The 13,761-nt window shown below is 38.6% G+C and overlaps 1 protein-coding gene across 1 annotated transcript in view; it reads right to left on the bottom strand.

The window, feature by feature from the left end:
• LOC111139277 (BRISC and BRCA1 A complex member 2) overlaps window positions 1–13,761 on the bottom strand; it is a 401,260-nt gene that overhangs the window by 348,533 nt on the left and 38,966 nt on the right. The window contains exon 3 of the mRNA XM_022491515.1: window positions 11,411–11,487. Coding sequence (XP_022347223.1) covers window positions 11,411–11,487 — 77 coding nt within the window. The remainder of the gene's footprint in view (window positions 1–11,410; window positions 11,488–13,761) is intronic.

The raw sequence follows: 13,761 nt of genomic DNA, 5'->3' as shown, positions 1-13,761 counted from the left end.
GGGGAAGGGGTGAGCTTGGTGATGGGTATTAAGGAGGGCCCAGATTAAATGGAACACTGGGTATTATACACAAACAATGAATCACAGTACACTACACCAAAAACTAATGATGTACTATATGATGTCTAACATAACATAATTAAAACTTTAAAAATTATTTTAAAAAAAAGAAGTTATAGGACTCAAACTTTAGAGACTTACGATAAAGCTATAGGAATTGAAGCAGTGTTACAGGCACATGAGGAGAGAGGAAACATCAGCGGAATACAATGTAAAGTCCAAAAACAGACTCATATGTAAGTGGTTAATTAATGTATATGTGGTCAACAGCTAAAAATATAAAACTCCTAGGAGAAAATCTTCAACACCTTCAGATAGGCAAAGATTCTTAAAAAGCCGGAAGTATAAACTATAAAAGAAAAATTGTTAAACTGGACTTCATCAATATTAAAAACTTCTGCTCCTGGAAAGACATCATTAAGAAACTAAAAAGGGTGGGGCGCCTGGGTGGCTCAGTGGGTAAAGCCTCCGCCTTCGGCTCAGGTCATGATCTCAGGGTTCTGGGATCGAGCCCCACATCGGGCTCTCTGCTCAGCGGGGAGCCTGCTTCCTTCTCTCTCTCTGCCTGCCTCTCTGCTTGCTTGTGATCTCTCTCTCTGTCAAATAAATAAGTAAAATAAAATAAAAACCTTAAGAAACTAAAAAGGGAAGCCACAGACTGGGAGAAAATACTGACAAAGTAACAACTAACTTCTTTCTAGACTACATAAAGACTACCTATAACTCAACAAAAAGCCCAACAATCCAATCAAAATGTTGAGCAAAAGATGTCAACAAGGGGGCACCTGGGTGGCTCAGTGGGTTAAAGCCTCTGCCTTCATCTCAGGTCATGGTTCCAGAGTCCTGGGATGGAGCCCCGCATCAGACTCTCTGCTCAGCAGGGAGCCTGTTTCCTCCTCTCTCTCTCTGCCTACTTGTGATCTCTCTCTCTCTGTCAAATAAATAAAATATTTTTTAAAAAAAGATGTCAACAGGCATTTCACAACATAAGAGAGACGGACAGATGGAAATAAAAATGCAAATTAAAACCACAATGAGCTATCACTACACATACACTAGAATGGATATAATTAAAAATAACAATACCCAATTTGGCAAAAACATAGAGTAACTAGACTGCTCATAAATTTCTAGCAGGAATGTAAAACAATACAACCACTTTGGAAAACAGGTTAGCAATTACTTATAAACATACAGTTACCTTACAACACAGCAATACCAGTCCTAGGAATGTACCCAGGAAACTTAAGACGTATCTCCACAAAAGACATGTACAAAAATATGATAGTGGCTTTATTCCTAATAGGCAAAACCTGAAAACTCAAATGTCCTCAATAGGTGAATAACTACAAAAAACTGTGGCACATATACCTGTATAATGTCATGCTATGTGGCACTAAAAGAAACGAAGTACTGATACAAGGAAAATTATGGACAAATCCCAGAAACATTATGCTGAATGAAAGAAGCCAGACGCCAAAAACTTACATCGTATATGATTCCTTATATATGAAGTTCTAAAACAGGCAAAACTGTTCTACAGCTTGAAAGAGAAGGCTCAAGGATTACAGGGATGGTGGTAGAGGAGACAGACTTAGAGAAGGAATGAAATGTTCTGTATCTTGGAGGGATGGAAATGTTCTGTATCTTGACTATGGTTGAGTTATTCAGGTGTTTACAACTAACAAAGTGTATTAAACTGTACATATTAAGTGGGTACATTTTATTATATACAAATTATACCTCAATAAAGTTAATATTTTTAAAAAGGAATATAAATTTCCAACTCAGACTCACTGTGTGATTAAATGAGATGATTTATATAAGCCTAACTCTCTACTTCTGCTAAATAAAATAAATGCTAAATAAGTTATTTTAATAATTATATCAGCTATTTTTTAATAAATGATAATCAGAAGGGTTTTTTTAACATTCCATGAATTCCAAGAAAATAAAATGTTCTGAAATACCAGGACAAAGGAATCCTCAAAATCTAAGGGAGAGATAATGTCTAATCCACAAAATTAGCACTTCTTACTTGCCTTTCATGAGCATTTTTTAGAACATTCACTACATCAAAGGTGACCTGCCTCCCTAATTAGCCTCTAAAAATAGCCTGAATGCTAGATAATAATAATCTTTAAGTAAATGAATCTTTTAAAAAGATAAAAATAAAAGTAAAATGAACTATGCTACCAAGGAAAATTATAACGCCTCTCAGCATGATGCAAAACACTAAGTCTCTGGACACAGTGTCCAGGTCTTTCCTTAGCTCAACTGTTACAAGTCAGAGGGAGCGCAGTTAACGCCTACTCTCCCTGCAGGTGATCTTGGAGACAAGAAGGGCACCAGCCGAGGAGCAAGGAGTGCATCCATCAGAGCAGCAGACTGGTGAGTGCAAGTGAAGAACCAAAGATGCCCCTAAGACAGTCAGGCTACTTTAGGATTTCCTTGGCCTGTCCTACTACAGCCAAAACGGTGTGAACAAAAGCTGCAACTGGAAAGGCAGGGTATTTAAGAAGTACACCGTGCAAATCGGCTGTGTAGGCTTTTGGCTTGGATCATTGTCAGCTGAGCTCCTATGAGGGGGGGCCAGGGAGGCAGGAACGGCAGGCTGTGATAGCCCTTGAATACCAGGCTGAGAGTTTCAGCCACTAAAATACTGAAAGGGAGGAGGACAGGGTTAACGCAGAAAGATTACTCGGTTAACACTGTCCAAACAGATTATTTATTTTAAACAATGTAAGAAAGAAATCACACTGCCATCCCAGTAAGTGCCAGCAGCTACAGCCACCGTAGCCAGCTTTCAGATCTATTGGTCAAAATGCAAAATACAAGGGACAGTAACAAACCAAACAAAGTGCAAACTTCTTAGAGATGAGATTAAATCAACAGGACCTTAATAACTTTTTCAGCTGGGCAACACTCGCCACGACACCCCAGGGCCTTTGCGGGCTCCCACCCTGGTGTTCAGTTTCTGCATCAGGACCCTGAGGGTCTCTACACAGTACTGCATAGGAAAGATCATAGAGGACAAACGCCAGGAAAAGAAAAAAAAAAAAAAATGAGCATTCTGAGTTGACCAATGCGGCTAGCTAAGACAAAGCAAAACGTGGCAGATCTGAGATGTGAGAAGTGCCGGGTAAAAGCACGTGCACACACGGAGCAGACAAGCCACACTCTGTCTCCTGCAAGGAGACAGGATCCAACGCGAAGCTGAGTTTCAAGACCCAGTAAAGCAGAAGTTCTGGAACACTATTTGCAATGTGTCTGTAAAAATCTTTGTGTATGCGTGACCACTCTTTAATAAAACATCCCACTTAAGTAGCAGTTCTAAGGTTGATCTCATTTTATTGTAATCATTCCCCAAAACATACAAATTTAAATTCAGTGATGAAACCTTGGAAATGAACAGTAACTTTACCATATTCCTCTGAGGACACAGGAGGGAATGTATAATCCAAATCATAATTTTTTTTTTTAATTTGGGCTATTTTTTTTTAAGATTTTATTTATTTGACAGACAGAGATCACAAGTAGGCAGAGAGCCAGGCAGAGAGAGAGGAGGAAGCAGGCTCCCCTCTGAGCAGAGAGCCCGATGCGGGGCTCGATCCCAGGACCCCGAGATCATGACCTGAGCCGAAGGCAGAGGCTTTAGCCCACTGAGCCACCCAGGCGCCCCAAAATCATAATCTTTTTTTTTTTCCACTTTTTCTCTTGGACACACACACACACACACACACACACACACACAGGCTTTTCTTCTGGGAAAGACTTTCCACTTCAAAACCTTTGGAGATAATTTCTTGGCATGACTTCTTCACTCTGTTGCAAATAGCTTTGAAATGTTCATCATTCCTCTCAAATGATAAACAACCATACTGCTTCTATTGTTAAAGACAAAAGGAAAAAGTCTATAATTTCATTTGGAAGCTCTTTTGAAAGAATCCTTGTAACACTGTAACAGATACCTCTCTGGGTACCTGCCCAGCTGGTGCTTACCTGTGCTAAACTGTCCCCCTGTAACCATAACCCAGGACTCCTGATCAAACCCCTGGATCAAGAGTGGACACCCAGTCCAAGCTGCCAATAGGACCATCTCTCCCAAGAATTGAGACTCAAAGACCAGAGGCTGCCTCTGGTGGCCTTGAACTGAGTCACAAAGGGGGCTCAGCCATTTCCACTCTATGTGAGGAGAAACAGCGAAATCTGGGGGGAAAAGAATAAAGTAAATAAATTTTTTTTAAAAAAGAAGAATAAAGTAAATAAAGTGACAACAGACTATGCTGCAGGAGAAAGAAACAGACGAACAAGGACACAGATGCTGATTGTCTGCTATGGTGTCTCCCATCCTGCTAGTAGTCCCAGGCTCCAGTCCCTCTGAGGTCTGGCTATACTTCCTGCCCTTGGGCACCATGGAATTCATTTAATTCCCATGAAGACAAACAAATGCTTTACATTTCTTTCATTGGGTTTCTTATAACCAAACAGTCCCTGATTAAGAAAAAAAATTGTTAGCATGAAAAATACAAATTTTAAACAAAAGATAATTTCAAACTTGCAACCAATGTTAGCTAACAGCTTGATTTACTGGTCATTAATTTCCTCAGTATACTTAAAATATTTCAATAACCTCTTCCTGTAGATACATAAGTAGTGCCATTCAAAGAACTTGTAAAATTGAGAATACTTCAAAGTTCTGTCACTCCTTCATTAAACCTCATCATGGCCAGATCCAAAGAGTGAACAGGGTTAATGCATTCCGCCAACACCTATTAAACGAGTCCCTCTATATCCCAGGCAATAAGCTAGAGACTGGAAATAAAATAGCAAACAGCCTCACTCCCTGCCCTATTTATAGGGTCCACAAAAACATCCACACAGTAATTTCTTCAAGAGTTAAGTGCTAGACAGAGTGACTATGGTCGCCATATCTACAAATCTTGTGTTTTTACGAAGCTCACTGCTCTTTCTCTGAATTTTGTTATAACTGGGAGATCTTCACTCGTTTTAGTGACATCATCCTAAACCTCAACATGCGTTTTTCCTTAAATTGGTCTCGATCACTGAAGATTCACTTTTCCGATCGTCTCTGGCATAATGATGAAATTCAAGGACCTGTCTTTGACTCAGACGTTCCCTGATACCCTGCACGGGAATCTTACACAAGCTGGCGTCTCTTCCACTGCCCCACAGTTGCCTCTTCACATTGAAAGAGCTGAAGAAAAAAACAGCATTCCTGATGTACCATAATCTTCTGGTCTTTTTCATTTCAATGATTTAATTCTGAATGTGGGTAATTCTATAGACGTCAATTCACGAATTCATGGGAGAAATATGTCCTCTCCCTTGTCTTTCGTCCTCAGGATTTCGAACTGCACAGTGTCCCTTATTCACAGAGGAAACATTTACAGAACTATTTTCTAATATATAAAATATGCTGAAATACAGATTTTAGTTACATGCTATTTTCATTTCATCTACTTTAAGGCAAAGTGAAATGTACACAGACAAAACAGATACAGACTCCAAATCTACAAAATAACCTACATCCTTCTTTTTATCTGAATTGTTAAGAGCAGCGTTCCAATTACAAATTCCCTGTATAATAAATAACTTCTAAAGACTGAATTTCTGTTGGTAGAAGACTGATACAAGTAACAGAATGCCACATTCTTTATAACACGATACTTCAACCGACAAAAATCTGAATACTAAGCTTCATTAATTCATGTATGCATTCACTCCATTCCTTCAACAAATATTGAATTGAAGATCTTCACTAGGCTAGGGCCTGGAGATACCATTTAACAAATAAAACAGTCTCCATCTCTAACCTCATTGAACTTAAAGCTATGAAATAAAATTACTATAAGAGTCAAATAATTTGATTCAGCCTGGGTTAAAATTATAGTTGAAACCACCCACCACAAGTTTTCAATAGGATTTAATGAGAAACTTCAGATAAAGATGTTGATTATATAAATGGCTTTGAAACTGTAAAGCCCTGGGTTAGCCATTGCCCGGTGTTTAGAAAGATAAAGGTAAAAGTCAGAAAATATTTATCTAGTAGTTACCATAGAATATAATTTAAATCAATACTTATGAGTTTCTTGTTACCATGAAATTAAGTCTCTTTCTGGGTCTGTTTCCTAAATAAGGCAAAGAGCTTTTCTGTTTGTTTTGACAGTTATTTTCCAAGGACTATTAAACTATGTAACCTCTCAATTACATGTTTGTTTTAGGAAACTACGTGTGTTAAAATATTTATTACAGAGAGTAATAGTTAATTATCTAAAGATGAACACTGTGTTGGTTGGAGGAGGTGGAATTCAATCACAAATCTTGTGATATTTAACCATTATGCCCTTACTGATCTTGAATATAATACATCTGAGATTATAAAAACTGATGGAGTAAAACATATGTAAAAAGTGTCTGGCATTGCCAGGTTTTTTAAAAGTAAAATGAAGGAGTTTAAAAAAAAAATAGAAAAAGGCGTGAGTCTAACATTACTTTTAAAGCAATGCAAGATCTTAGTGTTCTCCAAGAGGGGAAAATGATTCTTTGCAAATTCATGATTTGCCCGGAATGATTTATTCTTTTACAATAAACTTGGTTGCTATAGTAAATTATCTGTTTCCATGAACTTCAAACCATGCACAGAACAAACCTATACAAATTACTGTGGTCAATAAAATATCTAAGTGTTCTACATTACTACTACTCTCAATATATAACAACTCAACAAACTCCTCACAGAAACATTTATTTGAAAACTGGAATGGGGCGCCTGTGTGACTCAGTGGGTTAAGACTCTGCCTTCGGCTCAGGTCATGGTCTCAGGGTCCTGGGATCCAGCCCCGCGTCGGGCTCTCTGCTCACCAGGGAGCCTGCTTCCCCCTCTCTCTCTGCCTGCTGCTCTGCCTACTTGTGATCTGTCTCTCTTTCTCTCTCTGTCAAATAAATAAATAAAATCTTTAAAAAAAAATAAAATAAAAACTGGAACCATCTAATTTTGAAATAATTTTTAAAATAAGCACAGCTGCAAAGAAAACAAGTTGAAAGAACGATAACCTAGATATTCCACAAGTTAAGCAAAGTAAGATAACTTTGCCATGTAATCACTGGCATGAACGAATTTATGTGGGCAGATTCACAAAACACTGGTGCAGTAAAGATGGTTCTGCTGATCTTCACTTCAGTTTTAACTGGATCAAAAGGTTTGTGTATATGTTTAGATTTTCTTGGTGTAAATTTTTCCATTTTTTATTCTGTCAGAGAATAGTGCCTTGTGTTTCGTAATTCATGGGGTTGATTTATTTTTGACAATTCTATCACATTTTCAACAGCTATTACAAAACAATTTCCATCTGCAAATTTTAGAAGGTTGGTAGTCTGGAAGCACCTCAAAGCACTGGTAGTCTGCGGCAAAGTATACACTTTTAGAGTTTAACTCATAATTTTTTTAAAGCAAGGGATTCTAACACTAACCTTAATCATATAACCAGTATCTTTCAGAGAGCCTTCCTAAATAATGTCAAGAATTTCAGAAGAAAAAAAATACTCATTTTTCCAATTCAATGAACTTTTATAAAAATAGTGTATAATCCATTGCTTTTTCCTTTTATTCGGCTGTGGGCTGCTGAAGGCTAGAATGCTAGAATCTTGACTTATCTTAATGCGGAAGACCCTCAACATGCAAACTTCATTTTTTATTCCATTATTATAAAGCATTCTATGGTTTAACTTAAGTCCCTAGTACATAATGATTATATAGAGCGGTAGCTTAAGAGGACATAATTAACTTATATGGTGAGTGCCAATCCAAATACCATAATCATCAATGTTATGCGAGGCTTCCTGTGAAAATCATATAGCTATGAGAAGATACAGAATATTAGTAAATGCTTTCTAACACAAACTCATACAGCGAGTAAGATCTTTGTGAAATTACATTATTTCTGGCTCAAGACTGTGGACTAACCACACACATTTATTTCTTCTCCCTTGTAAGAACCATCCTTCCATTAAATAATAATGAAAGAGGGAAAATAAGAATCCAAAACAACATTAAGAGAAGAGGAAGGGAAGAGAGTAGCAATCAGTAGATGAGCGATTTCAACAAATTCCTAGAAGGCAGGATGGAGACCAAGGAGGAGTCACTGACGAGACAGGGCAGAGAAAGCTCTGGCTGCAGTAATGTGAGGAAAGCCATGTGTCCTAGAAAACCCATAAAAACTTGTGGTCATTCAGTGTAGGAAAGGGAAGAATGAAAAATGGGGCTAAGAATGGGGAACTTAACAAAAAGCTCCATGGGGAATAGTCTATGATACCCACCCTCCAAAAATGGCATGGTGACCAGATGTGTATGCCCCCCACAAAATGTAGGGGATTTCCTAAAGAAATAGAATGATTTCAGGGAGTGCCAGAAGAGCTGAACTCCCTAATATGACACACAGGGGTTCGTCATACTATCAGCTAGCCCACCATTAACCCACATACTCAATAAGCTCGGTTCACCCATACAGAAGTCTTAATCAATGTTTTATTGTCTGTCGTAAATGTAAGTAGACAACCAAAACCCATCTTTTTCGCTTTCTTTTAGATTTTATTTGAAAGATAGAGCCAGAGAGAGAACACAAGTAGGCAGAGTGGCAGGCAGAGGGAGAGGAAGAAGCAGGCTTCCCGCTGAGCAAGGAGCCCTATGCGGGCCTCAATCCCAGGATCCTGGGATCATGACCTGAGCCAAAGACAGACACTTAACCAACTGAGCCACTCAGGCACCCTAACCCATCTTTTACTTAGAATAACAGAGGACAAAGATGATAAACCAACAAAAATACAATCCCTGGAGAAAATTAAAATAATTACAAAAAACTTCCCTTAAAAATCTATATTCATTGAAAGCTTTGAAGACCCTGTATTCATAAAATAAGAACAAGATGTTGTGAAAGAGGAACAGAGAGCAAGAGCAAGAAAGAGCTCTCAGAAACTAAGATACCAAATTATGACTATGGTAAATAACAATTACCAGAAGCGCTCCAGGAAAGGCAGAAGAGTGGAGGGAGGAAAGGAATCTAAGCAAAATGTCTGTCTGTGTTCCAGCAATTTCTTTAACCTACTGAAACACAGAATTTCCAATATATATCCTCTGCAAAACAAGGTTGAATCCAAGAGAAGAAACCAGGCAAACCCCACAGCAGGACTACAGATCATTCATTCAAGCGATTTAAAAACAAAGCACAGAAGATAAGGCGAGCTTTAGAACAGACAATAAGTTACGAATTTTGACATTGCAAAAGGAAAATAATACAAAAGTTAAGAGGTGAAAGCAGAGGAATGGAGGGAAGGACAGGAGCTAATATCTTTGTCTCACAAAGTGGGGAGCCAAAAGACACTCTCTCTGATTCATGGGAAACTAAATAAAAATATCCTAACCCAGAGATTGTGCTTACATAACAACAGTGCTGCTACCTGTGTGCCGGCAACTTACTAAGAACATTCTAGGGGTTGTTCATTTTAACTGTACCATACGATGTTTAAAATGATCCTTAAAAAAAGAAAGGAAAAATGTTAAAGCTACAGGGTAACCAACACAGGAACCAGCAGTGGTGATAATAACTACATTAAAGGGGAGGAAAGAGAAAGATAAAGAGTGTGGTGAAAATAGGCAGATGCCTCGTGTATCAGAGCAGGAAGTCAAAAGGTAACAATATCTAAAACTGGTAAGTCAAGAAACAGAGGCATAAATATTATTTAGACAAACGGCGATCATCCCCAGAAGAACTACATACTGAAACAACATCAACAAAATTTAAGTGGTTCCCTTGGGAAACAGGACTAGACTTGGGAAGAAACGTTAACAGAAGACTACCGCGTTTATGTGTAAAAAATTTCTGACCTTTTTCCATTTTTAGCCATGTGAGTGATTTACTTTGATCCTTTCTTTTAAATTTAGTGAATACTTTTTTTTCAAAAACACTCACAATCTAGAATGTCCTACGGGCAGGTGAAATTCGTATGTATTTTAATGGTTTCCAGAGAATGAGCTAATAATGCCAGCTCCATAAGTTAGCATGTCCTACATTTTTCATTCATTTTTTTTTTAATTTTTTAATTTTTTTTATAAACATATAATGTATTATTAGCCCCAGGGGTACAGGTCTGTGAATCGCCAGATTTACACACTTCACAGCACTCACCATAGCACATACCCTCCCCAATGTCTACATTTTTCATTTAAAGCTGCACTTGTGATTCTACAGGACACCACGATGTGGCCCCTGGTGGCCTGTCATGGTAAGACACAGAAGCCACAGTCTGAAAGGCACTATTTCCTCATCTGTCCCATCTTTAACATTTATATTCTTTATTCCTCTTGTGAAGAATGGAAAGACCTCAGGACCCTGTTTACCACAAGAATAGGTTCAAGAACGAAAATTCCTCGTGAGATCGTTACTAACTAACCAAAGCCACCATTACTTCCACACTGGGCTAGAGCGTCAGCACTGGTCATAATGGCAGAGAAGGGCGGATACAACCCAGGGCGTATAGACGTGGACTGAATCAGCAGCGGTAGGTCTTGCCTGCTCTTCTCCAAGGTTCCAAACCAGCGGTCTAAGAGCTCTGGCCACACCCCACACACATATGGCTGGAACGGCATTACACGTCGGCCCACACTATGATTTAACTTTTAAAAAAGTAGTCAGCATCCAAAACTGATATGGATTTCCACCTTTTCTCAATAAATCAACAGAGGCAGTCCCCTCCAAGAGGGTAGGTGTGCCCCAATTTGCCCCACCTAGCCCGCTCCCCTCATTTCTGTTACCAGTCCAGCTGTGGTAGCCATTTGCATTTCTGACCCTTGGAAACCTGTTGGCATTCCAAAACTATGCCAAGAGTCTCTGGGGTAGGACTCGTAGGCTCAGGGGGCGATCAGGAGCACATCGGCGACAATGGCTCTTGGCAGCAATGGCTCCAGAAGGAAGTTAGCGACAGTGGTACATAGCAGCCATTCCTACCGAAATGTTTCTAAATAGTAGGTATTTTAAAGCAGTGGATTCTCTCTATTGGGGCATTACATAAGATCTTCCAGTGGAGGAAAAAAAAAAAATACAAGAATTACCTCATAGGCCTAAAAATTGAGAATTTCAGTGTATGCCTCGTTGACCACAGCTTATTCCCGGCCAAGTGCCTTACTTTGAATAGAACAAGGAATGAAAGACAAACTTTTAAAAAGTGGTAAATCCTAGTGATAACACCTAACAGCCAGAAGCAAAAATGGAAGCAAAGTCTGATAACTGTTACTGCAATCTACACTTTCGATAAAGAGTCATCATTTACTTACATTTTAATGTCTCTCCAGCATACGGTATGTGCAGTTTAAATCGATCACAGTTGGGTCCAGGAGTCAATGATGTGCAGCTTTAATGAAAGAAAAGAAAAGATTTTTTAAGTTCACTTATTTATGACATCTAATAAAGTAAATGAAAACTGCTCCTTATGGATAAAAGATTAAAACACTGGTTTATAAAAAAAATAAAAGTCCTTGATGCTCATGGAGGCCAAGACAATAGGACATCCCCTGAAACAAATAATCCATTTATCTCACAATAAAACTTACCAGCTTTCTAAGGACAAACACCAAGGAAGCTTCAACTACTTCTCTCCAACAAGTATATCGTGGCTTCTGATGCAGGTGTATTGTCCAAAACAGTCTTTGGCATCAAGAATTTTAAGAGATTTATGGACAGATTTTAAATACAGACCCTTAACTTGCACTCATATTAAAAAGAGTCCACTTTTTTCTGACACCAGATCATTTTCTCTCTACAGGTAGGGCACTTCCTCTGGACTTGGCACCCCAGAACTTCCATCTACCGCAGAGCATAAGGCACTGCCCCCTCGTGTTCAGATAAAATGCAAATGGAAAAGGAGAGTGAGTTAGTCACTCAGGTCTGGGTTTGTTTCTTTTCCAATCTCTTACTTCACAAAATTATACGATGTTCTTTGTTCTTTACCCAGATTTACTTCACAAGCTCTTTCATGACCTCACAAGTCATAACCTCAACCGCACAACAGCAGCACTGGCCTCATAAATTAATATAATATTAATATGAAGTCAACTGAGGAAATTATAAGCCTTCATTTAGTTTTTAAAAATGAAGTTTTTCCATTATAAAGTAAAGCAAAGATATGCTAAATTTCTTTCATAATTCCAATACTGACTATGAGACATCTCTGAAAAGGATATTTGAAGAAACGGAAGCATTGCTAGAATATATGGACCACCTCCCTAGATGCCACTCTGAAGGCAATAGTCAAATAAATTTAAGAAATGTTGACTCTAAGGGATGCCTGGGAGGCCCAGTTGGTTAAGTGTCTGACTCTTGATTTCGGCTCAGGTCTCAATCTCGGGATTGTGAGATCCGACTGGTGTGGGGCTCCGAGCTCAGTGCACTCTGCCTGCAATTATCTCTCACCCTTTGTCCCTTGCCCCACTCAGGCACCTGCACGCAGATGCACACGCTCATTATTTCTCAGGAAGAAAATGCTGACTCTAAAAAAACTAACTGAGATCTCATATTAGATTTACCCTTACTTTTACCAAAACTATCTCCACGTGAAGGAGAAAAGAACCAGATGGAAAGTTTATCTCAGATGTATTTAACATAAATCACTAGGTTGATTATTCCTCTTACCTTTAGAGGACAATAAAAAAAACACCAGTTTACAAACTAAACAACAAAGTTGCACTAGTAATTGTATAGTAACCTATTTCAACTTTTTGTTAGAGGTTTTATAAACACATTCTCCTTTACTGTTCAATATAAAAATTCTTTGGGGCACATTTTATTAAAGGTAGTAAAATATTTCCCTTATAGTACAATCTTTCCTAGCCCATAGCATGGCAGTTATTTGAAAACACTTCTGGAAAACACATAAATTAAAGCATTACAAAATATAAAGTATGACCTAATGACAGAAATGAACTACAAGCAACACCAAGAATTTTTTCTCATATATATTCAAAGAACAATATTTTTTTTTAAATTTTAATACAAAAAACACTATTCACAATCAAGCATCTCTTCTGGGCGTGATGATCAAATTATCTACCTATCTCACATAGCTTAGCAACTTAAGTTATTAATAGTACAGGAAATCCTCAGGATTAATCTGATTCTAGTTTGTTTGAAGAACTTGTCCTTCTTCGGTGTGAAATCAGTTGTGCATTCACTGTTGGGCCACATTTTGTACCCTTCGCTTTACACTTTAATGAGAACTGAAAAGTGCTTTACGCTCTGCCCCTTCACCTTCCTCCCTTCCTACGTGAACAGCTGGTTCCAGCCACCCTGGGGTGTTAAAAAACACATTTCTCCATCTGAGTGATTTGCTCACTGAGTTTTTTTTTTTTTTTAAGCTAGGCGTAAAGATTTACTGAGCATTGTTCTATAGGTTAGGAGTACAGGGTGGACAAGACAGACAAGCTCTACCCTCCCATGGAACTCAAATTCTGACAAGGGAAAAAGAGACGATAAGAGACAGAGACACAAAGATGGTTCCAGATGGCTAGATGTTGTGGAGAAAATAAAACAGCGCTGCAGTGGAACAGGAGCTCCACTGCACTGGAGGACTGGGGAAGACCTCCTGGAGGAGGTGACATCCGAAACCTGCGTAACCATCACCAAGGGGCTG

Source organism: Enhydra lutris, unplaced genomic scaffold, assembly GCF_002288905.1.
Source record: "Enhydra lutris kenyoni isolate GAN:26980312 unplaced genomic scaffold, ASM228890v2 scaffoldscaffold98, whole genome shotgun sequence".
In the NCBI taxonomy this organism is placed as follows: domain Eukaryota; kingdom Metazoa; phylum Chordata; class Mammalia; order Carnivora; family Mustelidae; genus Enhydra; species Enhydra lutris.
The sequence above is the reverse complement of the archived record's forward strand: the minus strand, read 5'-3'. Positions and strand labels throughout refer to the sequence as shown.